This window comes from Micromys minutus (assembly GCF_963924665.1).
Source record: "Micromys minutus genome assembly, chromosome: 9".
NCBI classification, from domain to species: domain Eukaryota; kingdom Metazoa; phylum Chordata; class Mammalia; order Rodentia; family Muridae; genus Micromys; species Micromys minutus.
The window spans coordinates 56158616-56177164 of NC_137978.1; the positions used below are offsets into that span (position 1 = coordinate 56158616).

The window sequence follows — 18549 nt, forward strand, 5'->3', positions numbered from 1 at the left end:
CAATCCTACATCTGATAGAGGACTAATATCTAATATATACAATGAACTCAAGAAGTTAGACTCCAGAGAATCAAATAATTCTATTTTTAAAATGAGGTACAAAGCTAAACAAAGAATTCTCAACTGAGAAATACCGGATGGCTGAAAAGCACCTAAAGAAATGTTTATTATACTTAGTCATCAGGGAAATGCAAATCAAAACAACCCTGAGATTTCATCTCATACCAGTCAGAATGGCTAAGATAAAAAAAAAAAAAAAAAAACTCAGGTAACAGCAGATGCTGGTGAGGATCTGAAGAAAGAGGAACACTCCTCCATTGTTGGTGGGATTGTAAACTGGTACAACCACTCTGGAAATTAGTCTGGAAGTTCCTCAGAAAATTGGGCATAGTGCTACCTGGGGACCCAGCTATACCACTCCTGCACATATACCCAAAAGACATTCCAATCTATAACAAGTACACATGTTCCACCATGTTTATAACAGCCTTATTTATAATAGCCAGAAGCTGGAAAGAACCTAGATGTCCTTCAACAGAGAAATGGATACAGAAAATGTGGTACATTTACACAATAGAGTACTGCTCAGGTATTAAAAATGACTTCATGAAATTCTTAGGCAAATGGATGGAACTAGAAAATATCATCCTGAGTGAGGTAACCCAATTACAAAAAAACACACATGGTATGCACTCACTGATAAGCAAATACTAGCCCCCAAAACTTGAAATACCCAAGAAACAATTTCACAGACCTTAGAAAGCTCAAAAGAAAGGAAGGCTAGAATGTGGATGCTTCAGTTCTTCTTAGAAGGGAGAACAAAATACTCACGGGAGGAAATACAGGGACAAATAGAGGAGCAGGGATTGAAGAAAAGATCATCCAGAGACTGCCTCACCTGGGGATCCATCCCATATGCAGTCACCAAACCCAGACACTATTGCTGATGCCAAAGTGCTTATTGGCAGGAACCTGATGTGGATGCCTCCTCAGAGGCTCTGCCAGGGCCTTACTGATACAGAGGAGGATGCTTGCAGCTAACCATCAGACTGAGCACAAAGACCCCAATAGAGAAGCTAGAGAAAGGACTGGAGGAGCTGAAAGGATTAGTAACACCATGGGAATAGCAACAATATCAGCCAACCATTCCCCCTCGAGCTCCCAGGACTAAAACACCAACCAATGAGCACACATGGAGAGACCCATGGCTCCAGGTGCATATGCAGCAGAGGATGGCATTGTCTGGCATCAGTGGGAGGAGAGGTCTTTGGTCCAATGGCTTGTTTTCCCAGTGTAAGGGAATTCCAAGGCGCTGAGGTGGGAGAGGGTGGGTGGGAGTGGGGACATCTTCATGGAAGCAAGGTTTGGGAGTTGGGGGGAAGGAATAACATTTGAAATGTAAATACAGAGAATATCCAATTAAAAAATATTATTACATTAAAAAGAGAAGAAGGGAGCACACGGATGTTAAAGCCCTCTCTTGCCCACAAATGATTTTATTTTGCAACATCCTGCCAGCCATTGCTCAAACACATCCTCTGACTCATTCTTCTGCCTCTACCAAAATGAAACAGAGCCGTGTGCATAAAGCAGAAGCTGGAGCCACCATCCCAGGATGTTAGTGGCAGGTGTCAAGAGTCACTTGAACACTCTTTAGGAGTCCTCAGCGTCCCACTTGACATTCGGTGACCTTCACATTCAAGGCAGGAGCTACTCTTAAGAGCAGCTGCTCCACAGCTGGGCTAAAGGCCAGTTGACTGTTGAACATTCACTGTCAACTGCAGACGTCCCTCAAGCTGATCCAAAAGAGAGGGACAGTGGAAAGGGCTATCAGACCTCTCTGCACAGGGCTGCCAGACAGGGAAACATGGTGCAAGTCCCCACTGAGAGCTCATTCAGCAGAAGTTGGGTGGCAAGTGTCACATGACCAGGTGGCCTGAGCCTCTCAGCAGATATGCCCATATCTTCTGGATGCTTGTCAGAGTGGAAAGGCCAGTCAGAAAGGACAAGAAGAAAGAAGATTTACTTCACACTCCACCTATGGGCCCAGTGGGCTGAGGACCACACCCAACAGCCTGTTCTCATTACAAAGGTGCAGAGACCAGGTTAGGCTTGGAGTGAGTCTCCTATGGGGAATGTTAAAGTAAGCAGCTCCATCTGCTCAGCTGGTTTTAGTAACACCACCCAGAACTCTGAGTTTGTGTTCCTCTAGTAGGCCGCGCCCCACCCTGGAGACCAGGCAGATGGGATGGAGTTGGTTATCTCACCCCAGATGGTGGCCTTTCTCCCTTGTTACACACCCAAGGGCCATCCCACGCCTTCCTTTCCAAAGCAGGGAGCACAGGTTCAGGAGCTCCTGGTTCCCTTGTCCCCCAACCCCTACCCCATTTCTGTCCCTGGCCAGCACCCTGGAGCCCCAACTGGAGAAAGGACCTTTCTGCTGTTAAGGGACAGCAGCAGAGCCTTGGTTCTACTGCTGGGCACCCTGTTGCAACCTGCAGAGCATTGGGATTAACCTGACCTGGGAATTGGGGAAATGAAGAAATGGCAGAGACATGTACAGAAATGTTGGAATCCCAGCCCGCTTGCTCCTTGGGCAGCATCTTCCTCCCAGTTGAGACATACTCTCCAAGAGCGAAGGGCAAGTCCATGAGCCTTCAGAGATAAAGCAAATGTCACACATCTAGAAAACCAAGACTTGGCAAGATTCTCAAAGGCTCCTCCCTGCTGCTTATATTCCTGGGATGAAAATAAAGCCCACCATGACCAAAAGCAACTTGGGGAGAAAATGGGTTTATTTCATCTTACAGCTTGTAGCCCATCGTCCAGGAAGGTCGAGGAAGCTGGAGGCAGGAACTGAAGCCGACTGTGGAGGAACGTTGCTTATTGGCTTGCTTCTTATGTCTTGCCTGGCCTGCTTTCTTTTACAATTTAGGACAACCTGGCCAAGGGTGGCACCTGCTGGTGGCACAGCCCATGATCAATCACTGATCAGGACAATCTGTGGGAGCATTTTGTCAGCTGAGGTTCCCTCTTCCCAAGTGACTCTAGCTTGTGTGGAGTTGAGGAGAAACCAGCCAGCACACCCATCTGTGAAGCAGCAGCAAACATCTGGGGCAACATCTGGAAAGTTGGAGAAGGCAGAGGTATCGACGGAATTCTCAGACCTGTCCGGCTGCCTGTTAGTTGTGCAGAACCCCAGGGCTGCAGCTTCCGTGTGCCGTATCTCAAAATGGCACCTGTGCTGTGGTGAACTTCTCCGGAGATGCAGCTGCTCATGCCAGGCCTGTTCCCATCATCCCTCACCTATGTTCCTCCTAGTAGCCCCACTAAAAACTCATTAGTTCATCAAGGCCAGCAATGGCTCCACAGCTAAAAGTACTCCTGTTCTTACAAGAGTACCCAGGTTCAAGTCCCAGGACTGACATGACAGCACACAACCATCTGTGTCGCCAGTTCCAAGGGATTTGGTGCCTTCTTCTGGACTTCCCAGGCTCTGCATTTATGTGGTTCACAGACAGACATGCAGACAGAACACCCTCACATATAAAATTTTACAGACATACATGCAGACAGAACACCCGTACATATAAAATTTAAAAAAATTTAAATATATAAAAACAAAACCTCATCAGTTTGCCAAGTTAGACTTCAGTGTAATTATTTTTGTCTGTCATGGACTCCCTTTCTGGGATGAGTGTGTGTGTGTGTGTGTGTGTGTGTAAGAGAGAGAGAGAGAGAGAGACATCTCTCCCCAGGAAAAGTCTGTCACACAACATTGCTATACAGAGACATCACTTCTGGTGCCCAATATGGAGACCACCTGAGACCTGATCAGCGTCAGCTAGAGCTCCTACGTCTCCTCCTCTTCCAGGAAACCCTGACAGCCAACTCCAAGCTCTTAAACACGCACGAGACAGACTGACCTCCTTACCAGCTCTCCTTAGCACCTCAAATGGTCTACTTTCTCCTCCATAAACTCTGCTGACAATCCTGCAGCCACCACCACTGTGGGGCCCCAGAGTGAGGCCTGCGTGAACTCAACCCTCAAGTCCAGGCTGGGGGTTGAGGGTACAGGTCTCAGCACGTGAGGAGGTTCGCCTTCACCTTTGCTCCAACGACTGGGAAGCTGCATGTGGTGGCCAGTCTCTCGAGTGGGTAGAAGTAGACAGGGGATCCGGGTTGAACCTGATTTCAAGTTATCTGTGAGGTTTCCGAAAGAGAACATCACTTCCATCCCAGAGGATGTGCCTCAGTGTGTCGGGCCTTGTACAGCCTCTGGACGGGGGCTGAAGAGAACAACATTAGGAGGAACTCTGCCCTCCCCCTGCTTGTCTTAGCACAGACTACCAACTTGACACAGCATAAATGTTCCCCTCCTAATGTGTCTCATTGGACCCAGTGTCCTCACCAGGTTGGCCTGTGGACGCATGCACAAATTATTGTCTTGATTCATGAAGACGGCCAAACCTACGGTGGGCTCTATAAGAAAGCTAAGCATGAGCCTGTGTGTAAGCCAGCGTTGTTCCTTCCTGGTTCCTGCCACGGTTTCCCTCAATGATGGGTTGCAACCTGTGGAAGCCAAATAAACATGCTCCTCCCCAAGCCCTTTTCACCCTGCTGAGGGGCTGATGCAACTCACCTTTTCTCCTGCCCTGGGCCTGGGCCATCCCACTGACACCCAGGCTTCTCAGCCACACCAAGCTTGTAGAAAGCAGATCACGATGTCTCTTCTCTTATTGGCTCTATCTCTCTGGAGAGCCCTGATACATCGCTTCTGCTTTTTAAAGAGAGTTCTGGACTCTCTCTCTCCTCGTGTAGTGTCTGGACATGAGCGAAGCTATGCCCACAACACAAGACAAGACACTGATTTGTGTTCTTATGTGAGTCTATTGCATCTGAAGCAAATTAGCTCTCCATAGAGGGGAGGGGGCTGGGCAGTCAGGGGCATGAGCAGATCCCTGCACTCCGCGTCGGCTCACAGACATATTTAGCTCCAGTTCTAGAACATTCAGCATCACCTGTACAAGTCTTCCTCCCCCCCCCCCCCAATCACACACACGAGAGGACAGTGTATTGCAATGGCAAGAGGCTAACCAGCCTTAACTGAATGTGGTAATGGAGTATCTGACACAGGGGAAGCTGGAGAAACCTTGTACCACCCAAGGACGTCCCCGTTCCTGCCCTTCTCTAAGCCTTGTTCCTAAATCAGATCCCAGCCCGCCTTTGCTCCACCAGCAGAGAATCTGCCACCACGGAAGTCGAAGCCCGAAAATGGAAAATGAGCACGCTCACACTCGGGTTTCACAATTGCGCCTCACTTTTATTCTTCACTGTCTTCACGTGGCAGACACTAAATCTTCTTCGGTGGGGCCGGAATCCGCTTGGGAAGACCTCCACTGACCAGGAAACACCAGGCTTGACAAAACTTTCTCTTTGTTTTCCTGACAATTTGGGAAGTGTTGAAGGGTGACCCAGCACAGTTTGCACATGCAAGGGGGTGGGGGGAGGAAGGGAGAGAGAGGAGGAAGAGGAGAGAGAGGAGAGAGAGAGAGAGAGAGAGAGAGAGAGAGAGAGAGAGAGAGAAAGAGAGAGAGGGAGAGAGGGAGGGAGGGAGGTAGGGAGGGAGAGAGAATATCCCCCAAGAGCCCAGCAACATTTTCCAAGTTTGGCTGAGAACAGCTTGCCAAGGCTTCGGGTTCGTGCATTTTCCTGGCTGCTGGGAGGGGCTGGGATGTAGTCCGTGTGTCTGTAGGACATACTGTGTCAGTGGGGTTAGCAACAGCGGCAAGTCCATGCTTTCGAGGGTTAGCTGCAGGGTGTGTAGAAGGAAAAATTCCAGTTGAAGAAGTAAAAATGGGTACGCCAGAGTTTGGCTGGGTGGGTAAATCGGAAAACTATGACACTAGACAATGGTGGGTGTTTTCCTGCCCATGTGAGGGTCTCCAGGGACCCTTTGCCTGGACCAGTCAGTCCCCTTACTGCAGCCAGTCAACTGATTAATTAAATAACACATGTTATAAAACTTTAAAAATGGGGCATTTACAGTAGGGTCCATAAATACGTGCTTTTAAAAGTGTCTACATACATATTTACAGAGTTGCAATACCAACCATAGTAGCCCTGAAAAAAGACAGCCCCTTTCTCGTGTGACAACTCTCCCAAGTCCTGACCTCCCACTTCCACAGGCAGGGACCAGAGCGGAGCTGAGGAAACAGTACCAAAAAAATTGTCTCAGGCATCCTCTGCCCCAAAGGCACAAAACCCAAGAGCCTAAGTAACCAAGGTCTGCTGTTTCTCCCAGACTCCACCCACCACAGCAGGGGTCAGCCTTGCCTTTCCCTGGCAAGGGTAAGTTTTACTGAAATCATCCATTCAAAGCCCCCTGGGTTGTTTGTTTGTTTGAATGCATCCATATACTTATTTCCCTTTCTTATTTTTATTTTTTCCTTTGCTTCTCTTTGCAGCTAACTTGCAAGGTTCAGATGCTAATGGCGTAGGAGGTCCCACCGGAGGATACAAAGAAGGGCAAAGGAGAATCAGATCTCCACCCCAGCATCCCTAAACACAGCTTCCTCTAAAAAAAAGAGACCAGGTCTGCGAATGGGCTCAGGGTCTGCCTACTGGGCCCACGGGCTCTAAGGTTCCGGTGGAGGCCTCAGAACAGCGGGACTCCAGAACCTCAAAGGAGGAAATGACTTGAAAGCTGGCAGCTCCAGTTGCTTAGGGAGGAGAGGGGTGAGGGGAGTTTCCTAGTGCTGGGGCCAAGGTTCGGGCTCACTCAGCCCTGATGGATCTATATGCTATTTGCTATTGATTCCCAGAGACAATATGAGGCATGGGGGGTGGGGGGTGGGAGGCATGTAGGGGAGCTTGACCTTGGAAAGGTTATTCTTAGATAGGACCTCTTCCCACCCCTCAGGGCCGGATCAAAGTCCCAGCAGTGGCAAACCAAGAAGCACAAAGCAGGGCCAAGGAACTCTTAAAAAATTGCATAGAAGGAGATGCCCCTCCTGGGCAGGATGGCTGCACCACAGAGCACGGGTCTGGGCCATGTCCGAGGATCATCCGGAGGATGACATGAAGGTCCTGCTCCCGAGGCTGGGACCTTGGCTTGAAGACCACACACATGCACCAACACGCGCACACACACATGCACACATGCGCGCTCTCTCTCTCTCTGATGCTCTCTCACTCTCACAACTGGGAGAGGTCAGTGCTCTCTGCAGGGCACACTGCTGGTCCCTTTGGCTTCACTGATTCCAGGTCACTTCAGGTGCTGAGGAAAGACAAAAAGAAAATGGCAGTGATGTCCAGTGCTCGCTGCCTTCCGCGGCGATCTACGCATCCCTGATTAACTACCACATTAAGCAGGTTCCTGAAGTATGACAGACGTATGGGTAAAAGCCCCATTGGATGTTTCCTCAGCAAATATCCAGCATCAGATGAAGGTGCTGAATGTGACCCTAGCCTGTCCTGAACCTTCCCCCTCACGATACCTCCCCACAAACAGCAACCGTCCTGGCTTTTAATCACTGTGGATGGCTTGCCCTTGTCTGTCTCCCTGACTTCTTTTCCTCCAGCTTGGCTTCCTTCCTCCCGTGGTGCTGAGACCCTCCCACACTCTAACCAAGCAGGGACCCTCTCACCACTGAGCTACATCCTCAATCCCTCTTTATTTTAGGACAGTTTCACACTGTGGCTCAAGTAGACTTCAAACTCGGAAATCCTCCTGCATCAGCTTTCCAAGTGTCTGGAACTGTATCTTGCACCGCCAATCCTAGCTCATTTTTAAAAACTTAAGCGACACATGGAACTGACTGGCGCCTAAGCTTTTGTGCTTCTGTTAGGCGTGTCTGTGAAGTTCTGGGCATGCAGTTACAGCTCTGTCTGTCTGAATATGCTGTATTTCTGTCTGTCTGACCATGTGGCTATGACTCTGTCCATGTGCCACATCTGTCCGTCTGCTCTGCTGCCGACACACAACTCAGGTGTTCGCGGCCTGAACATCCCGTGTGTGTCTAGAAGCCATGGATGATGGACTTATGCCAAGGTGACCCTGGCAGAGACGCTGCTGGGCCCAAAGGAGCCAGGAGGTCAGTTTGGGGGACACTAGTGGTTGATTCTCCCTGTGAACCAGTGTTGCCCCACAGGCCTATGAGGCAGACAACACAGATAGTCCTGTATCATGGGGGGAACAGGCTCAGTGAGGACTAACTTTTCATGAGATCACAAGGGGTATAGGTCCTCAGAGTGACCTTTTCTCCTGCACGCACACATGTGGGCGGCTCTCCCTCACTAGGCACAGTCAACTATGGCTCACCTCCATCCATGCCGGAACTCAAAGGACCAGAGTTCTAATACACATCCTACCCGTCCATTTCCCTCTTGAAACAGGAGGGTGCTGACCTGTGAGTTTTCGCCTTGAGCTAAGGTTCTACGTCACAGACTGTAGCAACCTTTCTGCATCTGTGTCCCGTAGGGCTCTACAGTGAATTGTGTCTCCCTAAAAGCCCTGTGTTGTAACCAAATCCCTCAGAGTGATGGGCCAGGATCCTTCCGAGATAATCAGGGCTCCAGCATGTGAGGACATGACAAGAAAGAAGCTCCTGTCTACAATCCACGAAGAGGTTCCTCACCAGAACCGATCACAGCAACCCTTAGGGTTGTTCTCTGACCTCTACATACACATGTACGTATACACAATGCTTTGGATTATTAGATCCATATGTGTCTATAAGGCGATCTGGTGACTGTTATCCTCTCTTACCCTCCCTTGTCTCTCGCACCCACCCTCTTTCAAGCCCTTCTACTAAGTTCCTTTTCAACCTTCAGGGGTTACTGCTTTGAGACCCATTGAGTGTGTAGCCAGGGCTGTCTCCATTACAGATGTCTAGTGGAGCTCACCAGTGGGTACTGAAGGTGAAGGACCCTGGGGGCTTTCGCCAGCCTTACACCCACTGCCTCGGGTCAAGGCTCTGCCAAGTTCCATTCTCCACCCACAATTCATGGGAGGAGCAGGAACATTCTTGAAAAACCTCAGAATGTCCTGACTGATAGTCACCCGACCCTCTGGTCCCAGATGGAGTTTGAATGTGTGTCATATGCTTGCTAGCCAGTAGGTTCAAAGGTCAATATGCTTAGCCAATAAGTTCAAACTGTAACCTTGCTGATACAACCTGTACCCCTAAAATAAACCTCTTTCGTTTGCATCAAACTCCGTTCTCGTGTCTAACTTTGGGAGAGTCTCCCGGTAGTTAAGACTCACTTTGAGTCTTACAATGGCACTGGCTCCCCATTTCCCAGAGTCTGTCAGTGGCCATTGCTTCAGAAGTGGGAATGCAAAGTCTGAAACCTCCTTTCCATGGTTGAGGGTTGGCAGGCCTGGTGTGAGCAAGCATATTTGCACGGATCTCATAGCTGGGACAGCAGTGTTAAACAATTTTAAAAGAACTATCTTATTGCTTGAGTCTGTTTGGGATGCTAAAGCAAAAAAATGTCATCCAATGGGTAACTTCAGCACAGAATGGTTTGCCCCTCGCCCCTCTGGAGGCTGCAAGTCCCCACTTACATAAGTGGAAGTTGGGAGACATGGGGAAATTGACTTGTGGCCCTAACAGCTAGTGAATGGTGAAGCCAGGGTTTGAACCCTGGTGGTCCAGAGTCCACATGCTAAGCCACAAAACACATGCCTGCAGGAGGTCCCAGGCTAGCCTGGAGGGTCCTGGACATATCACCCCCTCCCACTCACCCAAGATGTACTCGGACCCCACCCTCGAACCACCGAGACGGTGCCAGGGGGCCTCTGCCTCCTACCTGCTAAGGAGCAGACAGAGTGCCTACTCTTTGAAGAAGGGTCCCTGGAACTGAGCTGCTGCAGTGGCCTTGACCTTTCTGCACTGTCTGGTGATATAAGGGGCTGTTGATGAGGCGCATCGGGATGCCAGGCGGAGACTGTAGCTGTAAGGGAAGAAGAGCACGGTCATCATCAGAAGCCAGTTTGGGGCCTCTGGCATCACTGAGGGGACAAGGACATCTTTGCTGCCCATTATTTCCCAGGCACACACAAGGTGGCCCTTCCCTGCATGCTTGTGCCAGGGTACCTGGAGGGGCGACAGGGCTTCCTAACGGAGATGTCGGCCCGGGACCCTTTGCGTCTTACTTTTAAAGAAGTATTAGAAGGAGAGGTGGCCCCACCCATTTCTCATCCTCCTCTTGCTTGTGCCCAGCTGGGCTCCCACCTCCTCTGGGAAGGCTGCTCACTTCACCTCCTGCGAGTCCACGCGATGCCTCATCCCCGTTCAGTCTCCCCACTGCAGCACTCGACACCCCTGGACTGCTGCTATGGAATACAGAGCTGCCCTCCTCCTGGGGTACTAAGAGCTCACAGCCGTGTCTTCTTAGCTGCGGCTGCGCCACTGGCTTAGCACAATGAGGGTAGGGAGGGCTGTGTGTGCCAGCAACTCCAGCAGCCCAGGAGGCTGAGGCAGGAGGATGGTGAGACCGGAGCTAGCCTGAATTATACTGTAACGTGAGACTCTGCCTCAAAGTGAGCAAATGTGCTGGGTGCTTGCCGGACTGTGCTAGGTACTTCATACAGACCAGCTCCCTTCTTCATACGAGCCACTGACTCAGACCCTCACTATCCTGAAATTGGCAAAGGCACAGAGAGCCCGTGGGCCATCATCAACTGTCTCTCCGGGCACATGATGAGCATGGCTTGGGTGACAGTAGGCTGGTGAGGTGCAGAAGACAGAAGTGGAAAGGGCGGGTATTTCTGGGGTTCACCTGCTTGAAGTTAGCAGTACCTAGGGGAGCAGGGTCCTCCCAGATCTGGCAAACCAGAGAGTAGGAGTCAGTATTATTTAATCAGGGCATGTTTGTCAGTGTCTGGAGGTATTTGGGTTGTCACACTGGAGGGGTGTGTGTGTGTGTGTGTGTGTGTGTGCGCGCACACTGCATATGGTAAGCAATGCTCAGGAAGTTATGAAACACCCCACAACGCACAAGGCAGCAAACAGTTATACAGCCAAAGTCGAACATAGTGGTGCCCCTTAGCAACAACGGATCTTCTCCCCTCCCCCACCTTGGTGGGTGCTTGAAACTACTGACCCCGGTACTGAGACAGCACTGAGCCCAATAAACAGAATAGTTATTCACACACACACAAGCTGTGGTAAAGTCTGACTTAGAAACCAAATGAGCCAGGCCTGGTGGCTCACGCTTGTAACCTCAGCACACAGAAGCTGAGGCAGGAGGATCACATGACTTTGGGGTCAACCAGTGCAACCATTTCACATCAACCTAGGCTGGAAAGAGAACTCTGAGTGTTCTTTCTCTTAATATCTCACTGCATGTTCAGCTTCCCTCTGAGAAACCTTGACAGCCACTCTTTGGCATCTGTAGCCATCCTTCCTTGTGAATCTATCAAATATTCAAAATCAGCCCCTAGACGTGGAGTCTTGCAGGGCCCACCTTCCTCTCTAAGTCTCCTTTCCTCACAAGGAGGCGACGAATACAGACATTTCCACAAGGGGGCGCACTTTTCTCCCGGCCCGTTTCCCAGCAGCCAGCAGGAAAGGCCCCGGTCGCTCTGTCTTTATCCCTGGGCATCTCTGGCAGAAAGGGAAGACAATTTCTGCCACACTCACATGGCCTCTGTGAATCCCACATTCTTTCTCTCTGGACCCTCCACCCCAGGAGTCAAAAAAGAGCAATTGATTCTATGTTCATTCCACAGATAAGAAGACAGGACTCAAGGACAAGGACTTATTCTCGGGGTGGCAGAGCTGAGGCCTTGCACTACCTGACTGTGGTGAACACTGTGGGTCACCCCCTCGGTGTCTCTCATGAAGTCTGGGGGTTAAGAGTCGTCTGCAAGTTAGGCCCTTCCCTGGCTTTGGGAGGTTGAATGTCTACAGCAACTCTGACCGAGTTGGTCTAGTTAATCCAAGGATCATGAGTTCTTGAGCCGGGCTGCAGGGTTCCTAGCACCTCATGATCCGGGAGGTACACTTGGGAAGCTGAGGTCTGAACCTAGGTCTGAGCCCGAGCCTGACATTTCTAAGCTAAGTCTCACTGAGCAGCCGCCATTTCCAAGAAGAGGCGACATCACGTGGACATTTGGGAAATCCCAAAGATTCTGATCCTGACCTCAACTTGTGGTACACATCGTCTCTTTCTTGGCAACCGGTACTCCTCCTGGAAGCCAGACCCATGGGGGGTCTTCTGTTCCCTTTTCTGCTGCTGTTGGGGACTATCTGGTTCACCATCCTCGCTCAGGCCCCCACACGGACCACCTCTTTCCAGGTTTCCTGCAATGTTCCTTCCTTACGGAATTCTGGCCACACTGGCCTCCCTCCAGATCATGACAACCCTTCACTGCGCTTCTCCCTCCCACTATCCCCGGGACAAGTCCACCTTCTTTCCATACTTAGAAGGTACAGGATCGAGCCCTGTTCAGTCTGTTCAGGGCTCGCTCGATGCCTGTGCTAATCTGGCCAGAGGGTTTGGTGGCAGCTGTTTTGGGACAGCTAAGAAACAGAGTCAAGTTCCTAGGATTTCCATTGGAGTATCTGACTTCCCTGAAAGTAGAGCCGTGTTGGGGGAGGGGGGCTTTCTCTGTGCTCCACACACACTGGCTCTGCCCAGAGGGTGCACTGCCTGCGGCATGCACAAGGTGCCCTCTTGAAGCTGCCCTTCAGGAAACAAAGTCCTCACACGCCATGCAGCCTACTCTAGTCTGTGTGGACAGATGGGGCAGTGCAGACACCACAGACGGGGCTCCTTACCCACACTTGGCACTTAGGCAAGGCTTGGAAAAGTCAACCCACTTGTGGCAGGAAGGACACATTCATTCTCTCAGGCAACCATTTCTATTTCCTGTGCCTCTGCCAGGTTGTTCAGTCTGTCAGGACACTCCTCCCCACAAGACTGCCACCTGACTCTTCTTCCTTCCTCTAGGTCTTTGCTCAGATGTTTCTCTGTTAAAAAACTGTACCGGGCCCCTTCTGAAAGATCTATGGGCCATTAATAGTTGCTGGAGGACATGTAGACATTCTATTCAGTGGTGTAGCCACTGTTAAGGTGAACTTGATCCTGTAAATAATCCTCACCCATACTCCCATAAGCAACTCTAACGGCACCCAATGAATGGGTCACAGAGAAAGAGAGAGACAGAGATGAAGAGATAGAGAGACAGACAGAGAGAAAGGGAGGAAAGGTGGGAGGGAGGGAGGGAAGAAGGGAGGGAGGGGAAGATGAAAAGAAAAAAGAAGGTAGAAGAGGAGAAGGGGAGGAGGAAGAGGAGAAGGGGGGAGAAGGAGGAGGAGGGGAAGGAGGAGGAGGGGAAAAGGAGGAGGAGGAGGGGAAGGGGAGGAGAAGGAGGGGAAGGGGAGGAGGAGGAGGAGGAGGAGGAGGGGAAGGGGAAGGTGAGGAGGAGGGGGAGGAAGAGAATAGGAAGGGAAGGAGAAGGAGGGGAAGGGGAGGAGGAGGAGGGGAAGGGAAAGGTGTGGAAGAGGGGGAGAAGGAGGAGGAGGAGGAGGAGGGGAAGGGGAGGAGGAGGGGAAGGTGAGGAGGAGGAGGAGGAGGAAGAGGAGGAGAAGGGGAAGGGGAGGAGAAGGAGAAGGAGAAGGGGAGGAGGAGGAGGGGAAGAGAAGAAGGAAGCCACCATCATCACCACCACTGCCACCCTGCCCCCACATCCAGGCTTCTGCTCTGTGTCCAAGGGAATTGGGTTCTAGGGCTCATGCCTCAGGCTTCTATGTGAAAGAAACCCAGATAAGATGGTATGCACAGGAGAAATGGGAGGAAGGCCAGAAGCAGGAAGGGGTGGTGTAGAAGAGATGCGATGGAGGGAGATGATTCAGGGGCAGAGGAGCAGCCAAGCCTCAGGCTCTCAGCAACTCGGGGTCCCTGAGGGAGTTTAGTCTGCTGGTTTGTCCTGGTTACCTCATATGAGGTGAGAGAACCCCAGTGGTTACCCTGGTGCTCAAGCATCGCCAAGCCTTGGGGAGCTAGGGAAAAGGTGAGGTCACAACACCTGAGCTTTCTCAGGGACAGGACACACACACACACACACACACACACACACACACACACAAAACCTCAAAAGGGGTCTTGGGTGTGGCCCAGCTGGCAGTTTGATGGAAGCTATGGGTTCGAGTTCGACAGCACATAAAACCCAACATGGTGGTGCCCAGCTGTTATACCAGCTCTACAGGGGAGGCAAGGCAATCAGAAGGTCAAAGTCATCCTAAGCTACAACAGGAGTTCAAGGCCACCTTGGGCTACATGACACCCTATTCCAAAATAAATAAGTAGAAGATAGGTAATTCTATCAATAAGTTGTTTTTTTTTTTTTTTAAATAACTTAAAATGGGCAAAAGATACCAAGTCACTGAACAAATTTCAAACACAAACACTGCTTAAGTGGCGTAGCAAAGGAACAGCCCATAGCATCACCTTCGCTGGCCAGAATGAGGTAGCCTTTGCATGTGAGACACGGCAAACCCAAGAGCAATCCCCAGCTCCCACCACCGAGGCCCTCCCACAGCTCCTGAAACCTGTCCATTACGACTCTCTTGAAGCCACCTTTCCAGACCCGATGCAGACACAGATCACTCTGTAGCACAGCACAGGGCCTAGGGTGTCAAAGCCCGGCTCCCTGGGCCCACGTGCGGTATACATGGCCACAAGGCAAACAGGCACATGAGACTCCTCGGCCCACAATGGTTAAGTGATCCCTCTGTACAGAAATGAAGGCAGGAGGGAGTCTAAGAGCGTGCAGAGGGCACACACAGGCTGCAAAGTCAGAGGAAGGCTTCAGATGCAACTTTGTGTGAGCTGCCAAATGCGGATCTCGAAAGGGCTTGGTTCTTACAGGCACTTGTACAGAGGCCCTGAGGTGAGTCCTGCGTAAAATGCCAGAGGTGAAGGGGAGGAGAGGAGAGGATCTTGTAGGCCCAGAGTGAAATGAGACCTTGCTTGTCCCCATGCGACAACTGTGGGTTTCCAGGGGCCAGAACTGGGGAGACCGGTTAGGAGGAACTTGATGCCATCCTGCAAGAAGTGATGGGGGTGGGGGTGGGGGGTCTGGCCTTTGTGGACTGCTGAAGGCTGAGAGGCCTCGGATTTGGACATACTGAAGTCATGGCAGAAGGAGGGCAGGTAACGGCGGGGTTGGGCATAGGGCTGTGGAGAGAACACGCAGTCTAGCTTAGCTCCAGAGCAGAGTAAGTTCATCCTGCTGCTGTGGGGAGGGGACTCCAGGGAGAGCCAGGCCAGCTGGGAGCAGCTTCAACTTGAAATGCTGACTAGGCACTGGGGGGGGGGGGGGGGCGTGTCAGGTGTGCGGCTGACCCAAGACCCAGATGAGAACATGAATCTGGGACTTGTCAGCACCCAGAGACGAAAGGACAGGGAAGGAGTCCAGGGGCCAAGGATGCGATGGGATGTGGGAGCGGTTGGGAATCAGCCGTGTCAAGGAATAAAGTATCTTGGGGACAGATAACACCAAAGCCCAGAGCCACCACACCCTCCAGGTCTCAGAAGCCAGTGTTAACCTTGGGAACCGCGGTTCCACAGCTGATAAATGCTCAACAGTGACTTCAAGAGAGGGCTGAGGAGAAAGCACACAAAGGCACAGAGACATAGGACAGGGTGAGGACCTTGAGGGTGTGGGGTTGGGGGCAGCTGACTTAAAGGGACAGTACTTCTCCAAGGCTTGAGGGTAGCTGCTGCGCCTCTGCCCGGCTTTCACCTGGCTCACCTCCTTCCCCACCCACTCTCTCTCAAATGATGTTAAGGCTCACACCCTTGTCTTACCCATCTCTGTAACTTCGTGGCACAGGTCACTGGGAATCAGAACTGGATATTCTGTATTATGCCAGAGGTGGAGGGGAGGGAGGCATGGAAGCTGGAGTGGAGGGAAGACAAGCCTGGGGCTGCTGGAATTCCCTGTGCACTGTGTGAAGGAGCCACCAGACACCTCCAGGAATGATGGTCACTTGACCTTGCCCAAGGCAGGCAGGAGGCCCCTCCCATTCAGAGACTAGCTCTGATTCTGACTTGCCTGGGGGGGGGGGTGTCTCCAAGAGATTCCTCAACCTCTCTGAGCCACAGCAGACTCACCTGCAAAATAAGTATCGCAAGAAGAGGTGGTGGTACTATTTTGGGTCCCTTGGAGGGGTTCCTTTAATCCCCTGCCCTGTAAGGCAGGGCGCCATGATCCTGTCTAATTGGAGGAAAGGAGAGGTTCAGAGGGATGGAGGCACCGGCTGGCAAAGTTTACAGGATAGCAGTTAAGATATGAATCCAGAGCCATTTGCTCCCAAGCCTATTTGCACCCCTGACAGGTCCAGCATCCGGAGAGATGAAGAGTTCTTCAGTGTGGGATTCCTCTGCCCTAGATCTTCTGACAGACCTCAAGGAGCAAGATAGATCTGCTATGAGCCATCCCTTTCCAAGCTCAGAGGAGGCTGGGAACAGAGGCTCTAACCCAGAGGCTCAAGGGAACGAACCCCTGGTAATTCTTAAAACACCCGAGAGGGCTCACAGCCTTAGATATTCGGGCTTGGTGCTCCCCCCCTCCCATAGCACAGCAATGGAAATCTGAGAGCAGGCTCTCAGAGTTAGTGAGCTCCACACTTCTGCTCAAAATGACGTCCACGGTCTCACAGCACAGTAACTACAGATGCTGAGAACCAACAGCCCTGAAGTTGTGGGGACCTGCAGTTGAGGACAGGTAGGTGGAACCTGATGTGCAGACACTTTCTGGTCTGGATTGGGTCTGTCTAGCAGCTGTAAACAAGTCTCTATTCAGGAGTAGGGAAAGTGTAGGTGGCCCTGAGGGGTAGAAAAACCCTGGCCCCTCCGGGGTGGCCAGATAGCTTAGCAGCTTTAAACGCTTCTGATATAAGCTTCAATAGCTGAGTCTGACTTCTAAGATTGACATAAAAATGCCAGATGCATATCTGTAATCCCAACACTCCTACAGGGGGATGGAAACAGAAGACTCACGTGGACACTAACAAGCCAACTAGACAGTGTTGTAGGAAACGAGCAATCTTGTCTCAAAATGAGGTAGAATACAGCATGAAATGAGTACATCTACACACACACACACACACACAGAGAGAGAGAGAGAAGAGAGAGAGAGAGAGAGAGAGAGAGAGAGAGAGAGAGAGAGAGAGAGAGAATAATTTTTCAAATTAAAAAACCCAAAACAGAAATTGTTGGGCCTGGTTGCCTGGTTGATTCTGATTCCTTCAGGTTGGGACACCTGAGGTCTCTACTGGGTAAGCTGCAGCTGACATGGGAAGCTGGCAAACACAGCCTAGGCTCTCCGTTTTGGGTCTCTTTTAGTTAGTCTCTTTAATACTGTAAGACGGCCGTGCCCTTTTAATGGCTGAGGGCTTCTCCTTTTTAACAGGTCCACAAGGCCTTGGCCTCTTTCTTAGCCTAAAAGTTTATCTATTGAGCCCTCTGCCTTGTTGGGGCTTCTGGGTCAAACCTGTTTGATCTGAACTTGAAATGTCTAGTGTGTGGAAAGCTCTTCACACTTGACCCAGTTAACAGGAAGGCTGGCAGGCCAGCCAGGCCTGAGGACTTCAGTCAAGGAAGCTGCCAGTGGGGGAAACCCCTGTGTGGATACCTCCATCCCAGGCGGCAGAGGAAGAGGCCAGGCTAGTTCATGGTCAGACAGGGAAGCTGGGCCAGAGGTTGCACGGCACCTGCTGAAAGCACAGCAATGTGGTCCTCTTGGTAAGGGGGCCACCACTGGCTTCTGACTTACAAGGGCAAGAGCTGGCAAAGTGTAGGTAGCTCTTGAAAAGGAAGCCTGGGAGTCTGGTAATGGTCTTGATAGGACAGAGTCTCCTTTCCTTCCAGCTGAGCTAAAACACACCAATTGCAAAGAAGCCAAAGAGCAGCTTGCATCTGTCCATTTCCTACCTATGGGGCCATCACTGCTGTGGGCACAAAGGGACGCTCAGAAAGTGCATCCTGAAAGAGTAGGGAACAAATCCACATCCAAGCTCTCCATGCAGCTACGCTTCCAACGTGCAGGTCCCCAGTCCCAAGAGTCAGACTCTCCAAGCACCTGCATCCCAGAGGGTTACACTCACTGCCAGAGTCCTGCCCAGAACATGGGACAAAGTGTCTAATTTTTTCACAACTCTGTGAATACATCTGTAGGCTCAGACCACATCCCATACTCCACGTAGTGCTACCCCTTAGTTTCAGGGACATCATCTCTGCAGGAACCCTGCTATTGTCTGTGACATGTCCAGCTCAGGCAAGGAAGCCTGAGCCAGTGTAGGAGCGATACCCCCCAACTTTCTCCTCTCTACATCTCTCTCAAATACAACTTCCAGGTTCTCCTTTTCTTCCAGTTGAGTCAAAAAAACACCACTTGCACAGAAGGTGAGAAGAAAATAAATACATGCGCCAGGAATACTGACTGCCGGAAAATTAAGACAATTAGTGTGGCAAACCTAAAGAGGGATGGTCTTCCCTGGACATTACATGCAATTGCTCTTTTCAGTGACA

At 51.0% G+C, this 18549-nt stretch overlaps 1 protein-coding gene across 2 annotated transcripts in view; it reads right to left on the bottom strand.

Moving 5' to 3' along the window:
- Positions 1-5327: 5327 nt before the first annotated feature.
- PRDM2 (PR/SET domain 2) overlaps positions 5328-18549 on the bottom strand; it is a 59730-nt gene continuing 46508 nt past the window's right edge. For both annotated transcript variants that reach the window (XM_080921437.1, XM_080921439.1), the window contains 2 exons: positions 9817-9960; positions 5328-7279 (listed from right to left, as the gene is read on the bottom strand). In XM_080921437.1, the coding sequence (XP_080777563.1) occupies positions 9840-9960 (121 nt within the window). In that variant the 3' untranslated portion in view covers positions 5328-7279; positions 9817-9839. The remainder of the gene's footprint in view (positions 7280-9816; positions 9961-18549) is intronic.